Source organism: Nansenia antarctica (genome assembly GCF_963989245.1).
Source record: "Nansenia antarctica genome assembly, chromosome: 5".
Classification (NCBI taxonomy): domain Eukaryota; kingdom Metazoa; phylum Chordata; class Actinopteri; order Argentiniformes; family Microstomatidae; genus Nansenia; species Nansenia antarctica.
In genome coordinates, this window is record NC_137690.1 from 28,148,695 (window position 1) to 28,157,690 (window position 8,996).

General features: G+C 40.4%; 2 protein-coding genes across 2 annotated transcripts; both read right to left on the reverse strand.

The window, feature by feature from the left end:
* Window positions 1-1,353: 1,353 nt before the first annotated feature.
* Window positions 1,354-4,883, reverse strand: LOC308158873 (leukocyte surface antigen CD53-like). Its single transcript, XM_080532584.1, has 8 exons — window positions 4,823-4,883; window positions 3,929-4,012; window positions 3,629-3,817; window positions 3,090-3,164; window positions 2,365-2,478; window positions 1,875-1,982; window positions 1,638-1,721; window positions 1,354-1,477 (listed from the first exon to the last, which is right to left on the reverse strand). The coding sequence occupies exons 2-8, from the start codon at window positions 3,989-3,991 to the stop codon at window positions 1,406-1,408; spliced, it is 705 nt and encodes a 234-aa protein (XP_080388710.1). The 5' UTR covers window positions 3,992-4,012; window positions 4,823-4,883; the 3' UTR covers window positions 1,354-1,405.
* Window positions 4,884-6,097: 1,214 nt separating this feature from the next.
* LOC308157492 (leukocyte surface antigen CD53-like) lies at window positions 6,098-8,196 on the reverse strand (the record flags this gene model as incomplete). Its single annotated transcript, XM_080531049.1, has 7 exons — window positions 6,098-6,166; window positions 6,333-6,416; window positions 6,727-6,834; window positions 7,054-7,164; window positions 7,264-7,338; window positions 7,563-7,751; window positions 8,134-8,196. 7 exons carry the CDS (start codon window positions 8,194-8,196, stop codon window positions 6,098-6,100), a joined length of 699 nt encoding a protein of 232 aa, XP_080387175.1.
* Window positions 8,197-8,996: the final 800 nt, after the last annotated feature.

Genomic DNA, 8,996 nt, shown 5'->3' on the forward strand with positions numbered 1-8,996 from the left:
TGAATTGCAATAATTGTGTGTATAGTTTCTGAGGTATCAGGGGTGTTCAAGTTTGCAATAAATGGTATATTCTGCTGTGTACAGTTACATTTCTTTCTTTTTTTTAAATTACGAAATTGTACTTGTTTCTATTTTTTGTGTGATGGTTTCAAAAAAGAACAAAATTATTTTAAAAATGTAAAGGAAATTTTAGTATTTTTTTAGTTGTTTTTTTTTGGTCTTAAGATATTGAGGATGCAGGATTTTATTCTTTAAATAAAAATGTGGAATACCTATGTGGACTCTGAATGTGTCTGTGTTTTCATTCCTTATGTTAAAGCCTGTTCTGTTTATTGCTTGTTGTATTTTCATCAAGCATTTTGATGTATATGTTGTTGAGTGACAGCCTCTTGAATCCATGTCATGTTAAATCTGATGAGGAATGTGTACTTCAACCAAGAAGGGAGAGGAAATGGAGGACGTAGAAAGTTCAGTGCATGACCCATTGATGGAGAAAAAAAACTTTCTTGTTGACTTATTTATTTATTGAGTGAAAGAAAACACTTTCTGTATTGGGAATTTTTTGGGAATGTTAATTTCCCTTATTTCAGAAAGGCTAGACATGAACATCTACATAGAGACCAGAATGTCAAGCTTCACTTCCTGGTTAAACTTGCACAAGAACCCAAGCAATGCTGAAAGTGATCTCACACACATACACCCATTCTAATTAAAGTGAAACCACCACATACGTCAGTTCACTAAAAGGAGAAGTGGTTATATTCTGTTTTTACCATGCAGGTTGCGAACTACTGACAGGAAGCCATCTTGATTCATGATTATGACATTTTAAAAAGGAGTAAGTCAGTGTTGAAAGTATTATACAGAATGCTAAAGTGTTTTGAGCATTTCATGACACGGTAGGCAGGTATGGGTAGCACTTCTATACAAACGGTCAGATACATGAGCATGTGTGTGTCAGTAGGAGGATAAGACTAATTCTGTCAACTGTTCTCAACTTTCATGGGAATCGAACCTTTCCTTAGAATGAGGCATGAAGACGGTCTATGAAAGGCAGAAAGCTCGCAATAAAACAATGATTTGTGCACTGATTTGAGTGCGGACTGCGGATGCTGTGGGGTTTTTCACTCCATTTGATACTCTTCAGCTCCAGCACCTCAGCTAAGTGATTACGGATGAGCGGTGGTATTTTCACTCATTTTGTGTCATTTCAAATAAAAATCCAACATTGTTGTTTGCTGTTTCTTCAGAGAAAGCTTTTCATTACCAGAACAATGGAGCCAGATAATTGCATACTTTTATATGAAAAATATGTTGTTAATGGAGACACAATTCAGAATTGTGCAAAATTCTTCCTCTCTAAAACAGAAGGAGTTGATTAGGGGGAGTCAGGGAGGAAGTATTTTCATAATTTGTAGCCAAGTCCAGACCGGCTGATATGACAGAATAGAGTCATGGAGAAACACATGCCCAAGACCTACCAACAAAGACAGACAGATGAATGTTAGACGGTGTTCAGGTGTCATCTCTTCATATATTCCATTCAGGATTAACAACAAATCAACACCACATTTGGGACAAGACAGGGATATGTAGTTTGTATGAATGTCAATAATAAAGATGGCAGACAATCCTACCTCAATGATGCAGAGCACAATCACACCAACCCCTGTGCTCAGAAAGTTGTCCTCGAACCAGACCGCCAGTTTACTGTAACAACCCTGACATGAAGAGGAGAAAGCACCTTTGAGTGACAGCAGATTATCCCTTTAGTAGATTTAGTTGTAGCCTGACCTATTAACCTCTGTGTACAATTGATTAAGTCCCCACACTGGTCAAATAAATGACCAGGGTTATGTAATGCTATACTGTACCTCTGGCCAGTACACCGGATTCTTGATGTCACATGGCGGCTTGGAACAGCATGATGCAGGCACTCTGTTCCCCCAATCAGAAGAGTTATAGATTCCACAGCATTGGAACTGCAGTCCATGGAGAACAATTGAAGTTGAGATTGTAGTAGAGACACAAAACAAATGGTAAATGGTAAATGGACTGACTTATATAGCGCCTTATTCCAAAGCGCTTTACAACGGCCTCTCATTCACCCATTCACACACCAATGGCGACAAGGTCGGCAAGGCGCCGACCCGCTCACTGGGAGCAATTTGGGGTTCAGTATCTTGCCCAAGGACACTTCAACATGTGGCCAGCCGGGGCTCGAACTGCCGATCTGCCAACCTTGTGATCATTAGACGGCGGCTCTACCTCCTGCGCCACAGCCGCCAACACGCCTCACTCTTGGAAACCCAGAAGGGATCGGTCATGTTTCGTTAATTTCAAGTTTCAGATGTGTTCACTCACTGTGGTCTGGATGAGGTCCCAGTCGTCTGTGTTCATTGTTGAGTTAGCAGCTTTTCCTGACTCCTTGGACGTCTTCAAGCTGGCTGTGAGGTCTTTTTTCAGGATGGTGTCAATCTAATCGCACATACAGTACATCGTATATTAGTACTGTAGTAGTCGTGACGATCACCATCTCTTACAAGTGTCCAGTCTGGATTCTCTTTATCATTTCATTTCCTCTCCCCACAAATATATTGTTCTGATTTTCCACATGCAAATCAATTAATGTATGTTGGCTCCCACCATCCCTCAAATATCTCTTGCTATCGCTAAACGCACGTGGCTGATACCATTCCTCATTCTATTCTATGCATCGCAATGAACCTGTCCTCCAATTTCTACCTCCGCCAGCCTCCACTGCTAGCACCGTACCCAATCAGAATGCTCCCCTCGGTCCCGCTGTTATCTGCTATCACACTATCCCACTTACAGACATCTCACAGACCTCCTCGGGGGTATTCCATCAACGTCACTAAAGGAAAATCCAGGCTTATTTTTTTACAAGTCTCACAAGACCTATCAACAAAATCCAGGCTTGTTTTGATAAGTCTCATGAGATTTATTTATTTATAAGCCTAGATTTCCTTTAGCGACATCGATGGAATACCCCCCTAGTCAACGACATGGTTTATCACCCAAACTGACAATACTAGCTCCTATGACATGTCCTGCACTGTACCTCTTACCTGTTTCTCAAATATCAGCAGGAAGCAGGCTCCAGCCAGCTCCACCAGCATCAGAACGAACAGCAGGATAAAAAACTGTAAAACCAGAAAACATAAAACACAAACCTTCAGAGAGAAATGTCACCCACATGGTTTTTAGTCATTCGTATTGTGTCGTCATGTCAAGTGTTGAGTTATGCCAATAAAACGAATTGAATCCAATGTGCATGACTCACTGTTTGATATTGTCTTTGTTTAAAGGAACTGTTGAAAACCAACTCTTAATCACTGTATATTATACTATTGTAGGATTGTTTTTTGTTTGTTCTTTTTTTTTGCCTTTTAATATTTGTATTCATCACACAATTCAGAGGTCAAATAACCTCTGCCATGTGATGAAGCCTTATCCTAGAGTCTAGGATAAGGCTAGGACCTAGACTAAAATGTATCTTCAATAGAGATCTATTATTAGTAATGCTGTTTAGTCCCAACACTGGGCTTAATCTAGAACCGGAGAACCGGCACAAAGCTGCTAAACTTGGGTTCCATCTGAGGCTTACGGAGATGAGGAGGCAGCGGTTCTCTTTCAGGGCCCCAAGGAACCCCAGGAAGGACACAGAGGTGATGATGATGCCGGTGATGAAGAGGGCGTTGGCCAGGTTCAGGAAGGACAGGGAGGGGAAGAGAGAGGCCACCTTGTAGTTCACCATCATGTACACCCCGAAACAAAACACTGCTGTTCCACACATCTGTCAATAAACACATAGTTCATCGTTAATACAGACAGAATAATGAATCAGAGAATTTGATATAGATTTGGTTTTAAATCTCATTGAACGAGAGGAGTGGGGGATACGTACAAAACACAAGAAGTTGACCACACACATGGTGTATTTCAAACACTTGAGACAACTTTGAGCCATTCTATAAAACTGCTCTCACACCTGCCAAAAAGAGAGAGACATAATAGTACATTACAGAGTATCGAGACATCAAAAGGGATCATGTGCATTTTTGACTTTATACTTCTTCAAAGATCATCAGTGAAGAAGCCAAGCTGATTTGAAAATAGGCACTTTGAGTCAAATTGTTATTTCCTTCATTTCAAGAGAGCAGATTAATGCACTGTTCTCTGAGTGTTGAGGCCATCAAGTGTCACACAATGAGGAAATGAGCGTGCATCTTACTTTCCTGTGTACAATGTTTCCGTTAGATCAGCTGAGAGGACGTATGTTTAAACCATTCTCTAATCTTTTTTCATATGGTCTTGGATTTCCACAAATTTAAGTGAATGAAGAAAAATATCAGTTTTAATTTAAGTGTGGAATCAAATTGTGGGGAAAAATGTAATTAAACAATTTCAACCAATATTTCTGGTCCTCTGAAACCGGTCATAAAAAAACAAGAAGAAATCATTGAATCAAATTTGTAATTCTCCCTTGTCATTCTAATCTACTGTATGTAAAATGTCGACAAAAATTACCCGGTGGAAGAAGTGATCTACACCGTAGATCCTCTCTCTCTCTCTATGACTAACTTCTCTAATCCTCTGGTAATTAATATTAATACTCTGTAACAAAGTATGGATTTCTGGGACTATAAGTGAAAAGTTATTCTCTCCAAAGAGATAATCCAATATATTCTCTGTTTTTTAACAAATAAAATAACTTTCAGATGATCACATTGTGTATACTATACTATAGGTCTACCCTAACAATGTACTTAGCTCAAGAACATATTAAGTTTCTCCTCACCTTGCCAACTGAAATGGTTTCCTCCTTTGGAAGAAATGAAGACAATCACCAACCTGCTATAGCATGTAGCGTACGTTTGTGTTGGCTGTTGTTTCCATTGCACATAACAGTCTAAAGGACGGGGGTTTGCAAACTCATTCTACTTCCTTATTCAAGAAAACAGTATGACCGAGACTGAAGTGTGTGTGTGTGTGTGTGTGTGTGTGTGTGTGTGTGTGTGTGTGTGTGTGTGTGTGTGTGTGTGTGTGTGTGTGTGTGTGTGTGGGGGGGGTGGGTGGGGGGGAGGAGGGGGGGCTAAACATCCAAAATAGCACTAGGGGAAAAGATTCAGTCCATGACCCAACACTCTTATTTAACCAAGATGCAAAACCTTCATACAAAGGGAAGTGTGGTCTTTGTGAATCATAGCATGAAAATCTAAGTTGAGAAATGTGTTCATTACAAAAGGGACTGTCACAATTTATTTGATCTACAATTGCTCAAACTATCAACAAACAAACAACTGCAACTCTTGATATGCAACAGGTTGCTTGATAGGGTTAGGTTTAGGGTTAGAGTAAGGGTTAGGTTCAGGGTTAGAGTAAGGGTAAGGATTACCGGTAGTTCAACATTGACTGAACATCTAAAAACCATGTATTTGGGACTATCCAATTAAAGTGTCACCAGACCCTCAATTGTTGTCATTGTGTCTGGGTGAGAAAAAAATCTTAATTTCAAGACAAAGTATTCAGACATCTATTCTGGAAAGGAGAACGTTATGATGGAATGAAAAGCGGAGGTCAGAATCCTCTCAGATATTATTGGTTTAGGTTTTCAAAGGAATCACAAATTACAAAGTTGTTTTTTAATGTGCCTTTATTTTTGTTGGACATAATTAAAGTAACTATTATAACAATTATACATGTACAATATATATTAGACTCAAATGTGCAATTTGTACTGAATTCAATCAAAATGAAGTTACAGTTTTGTTGCTCACACCTACAGTACAAATAGTGGGCTTTAGTGTAGGACTGTTATGTCCTTTGATAGGTTCCTATGGACCCTATGAGAAAAAGCTACAAGATATACTATTATTTACAATATGTGGGACTGGATTCCTGGACACAGGTTAAGCCTAATTGTCGACTAAGAAGTATGATTTAGTCCAGGACTACTCTGTGTCCGGAAAACCGGCCTGTTAAGTCAGGACTTTAGTCAAACACATTAGTGTCAGTGAGGTCACTTGGATCCTCTATTATGCATTGAGCCAGTTGAAAGTCAAGCGGTGTCCTTTCACTGGTAACCAAGTCCACTTCGACTGAAGTGGCAAAAGAGGGGGACCGTGAAACACATGCAAATGAACTGTGAACAAAGACAAAGACAAATATCAGAGACACATCTCTTGTCTCTGACTCACCACTGTGCACACACACATGGAGGTGGGCACTACGCACTCAGCTAAATGAAAAAGACAGTCATCGAAACATAAATAATAACAGAAGCAAAACTGAAGGTGCAGTCAGTATACCTGTATGATGAACAGAGCAACGACACCCGCCCCGGTGCTGAGAAAGTGCTGCGCAAACCAGTTCCTCAGCTTGATGTGACAACCCTAGAAGCACACAGAGAGATGCACTATTTTTTTGTATTTCAACTGTTTTTTGAGACGCACACTTCTACGGAAACGTAGGGAAGCGCATTGCGTTCTCCCAAAAATATATTAAAAATAGACTAATTACAGATATTTATCTCCTAATTAGAAGATCCTATCTCGGAGATAATAATTAGATAATAATTAGTAATTAGTCTATTTTTTGGGGTGAACGCAATGCTCTTCCGTAAACTTATCTTTAAAAAAAAATTAAAAACATGTATATGGCTTCATACTGTATAATAATTTAGAACACTTAATAAACTCCCACCTCTGGCCAGTTAGGCTGGGGGAGGATGTTACAGGGGTCTCTGTTACAGCAGGAGAGGGGCGCGTCGCCCTCCCAGTCTGCTACGCCGTTCACCCCGCAGCACCTGAACTGAACACAGCACAGCCACTGGGTTACTATAGCAACACTGAAACAGTCAAGACAAATAGTGAATGAGTGAATCTAATCAAGAAGACAGGCAATAATTGTTGTATTATTGCAGTAAGATGTCTAGTCACAACCCATTGTTGGAATGTCCCCATACTGAAAACGCACCCCCATTAGAACATTACAGTCAGATATAACAGGTACAGTAGACTGAAAACTCACAAAGTTTTGGACAGAATCAAAGTCATCTTTGATAGTTAGGTTCCCATCCGCCGGGGAATTCTTGTACGTCTCCAAGCTCTGTAGTAGATCTTTCTTGAAGAAAGAGTCAATCTGCATCGCAAACAAGCATATTATGATTACAGTGTATTTCACATTTTGTGTTATTATCGTACATAATATGAGTCATAATGAAAGTTACAGGGGTCTTACCTCTCGGTCATACACCAGAAACACACAGCCCATGGCCAACTCCACCAGCATCAGGATGAACAACAGGATGAAAAACTGCAATCATCAAAAGACAGTGAGATTCAACTGCTGCCTTTAACACACAATGGCCTAATTCACTACAGAGCCAAACTGAGCTGAGCTGAGGTGAGCTGTACTGGGCTGGCCTGGTTTAGCATCCACCATAGTAGTGTGTGTGTGTGTGCGTGCGTGCGTGTGTGTGTGCGTGCGTGTGTGTTTGTGTGTGTGTGTGTGTGTGTGTGTGAGTCAGATAGACTCACAGAGATCAGCATGCAACGGTTCTCCTTTAAGGCCCCCAGGATTCCCAGGTAGCACACACAGGTCACTATAGTGCCGGTCACCACCAGGGTGTTGGCAGGGTAGATGGGCCAGAAGGTGGGGATCAGGGATTCAAACCTGGAGTGCATCATCTGGAACTCTCCGAAGCCGACGACGAAGGCAGCACACAACTGGAACACATTACAGGTGTGAAAGACGTACGTTAGTGTCCAAAGGTGAAGGCCTACTTCTGTAAGTATAATACCTTATACTTACAGTATAGTATTAGTATCACTGTACGGTCTCAAATGAGTTAAAAAAAATTGTTTTAGGGAGAATTCTAAACGTACCCCAAAGGAAGATACAGAGAATGTTTTTTTTTGTCAAAAATAGAAGTAGCACTGAATAATGAAGTGATGATAATGTTTGTAGCCCCTCTACGGGCTGTATAAGATATTACCAATTGATTACCTCAGAGGTATGACGTCAACAATCAGTTTCATATTCTTAACATTCAAGACCAGTCGATGGTTTCAGTAGGAGTATCAATTAAAAGGTCAAGTAGAAACTCACCCAACAGATGAAGTTCAGGAAGAGCAACATGGTTTTCCAGCAGCTGACACAGGAACGGTTCATGTTTCCTTAGTGACGATGACACTGATGTGAAATGAACCTAAATCCAAACAAAATGCATCAGTGTCTCCTTATATGAAGACGGTAGCTGGTCCTAATTCAGCCTTCGGTCAGACAGTGTCTAGGTGGTCCAATGGTTGAGATGTTGACAAGACACTATTGTTTGGTATGGCAACACTGAGCATGGTGCCTCAATTACCCAACCATGGTGTATAGCTTTCTCCTGCAGTGACAACCTTCTGCTATAGTGGCAACCTAACATATTTTCATTAAAATGTGAGAGAAAAAAACGTCACACATTATCTAATCTTTTCTTCCCATTTGCATTCTCGTCTTAAAGTCTATATGGTTCTATACACAGCCAGACAGACATATCTTCCCCTAAATCATATCCCTGCCAAAAATGGGTTAAAAATGTATTAACTGTAAATGTAGCAATCTCTATTTTCATATTCAATGATTGACAAACATTTGAAATAAGGAAAAAAAGCATGAGTGAAGAGAGGACATACCTTCAAGAAAAAACTATCCAAAGTGGTCAACAGTGTTCCCTTCAGTTGAAATGGGAGGCGATTCCCGACTCCTGAGTTCCTCCAACCTTCCTGGTGTTGACCTTTTGTCGGGAGAGAGCTGGACGTGTGATAAGAGGGAGGAGAATCGTGCCAAAACAACGAAACAAGCCAACCTATTCACTAACATATCTCACTGCCCGGGTCATTGTCATTGGCCAGACGATATGTCACTGTCATGTATTGAGTTAATAGATAACACTGATGAAGGCACTATTGCCGAAATGGTGGTGG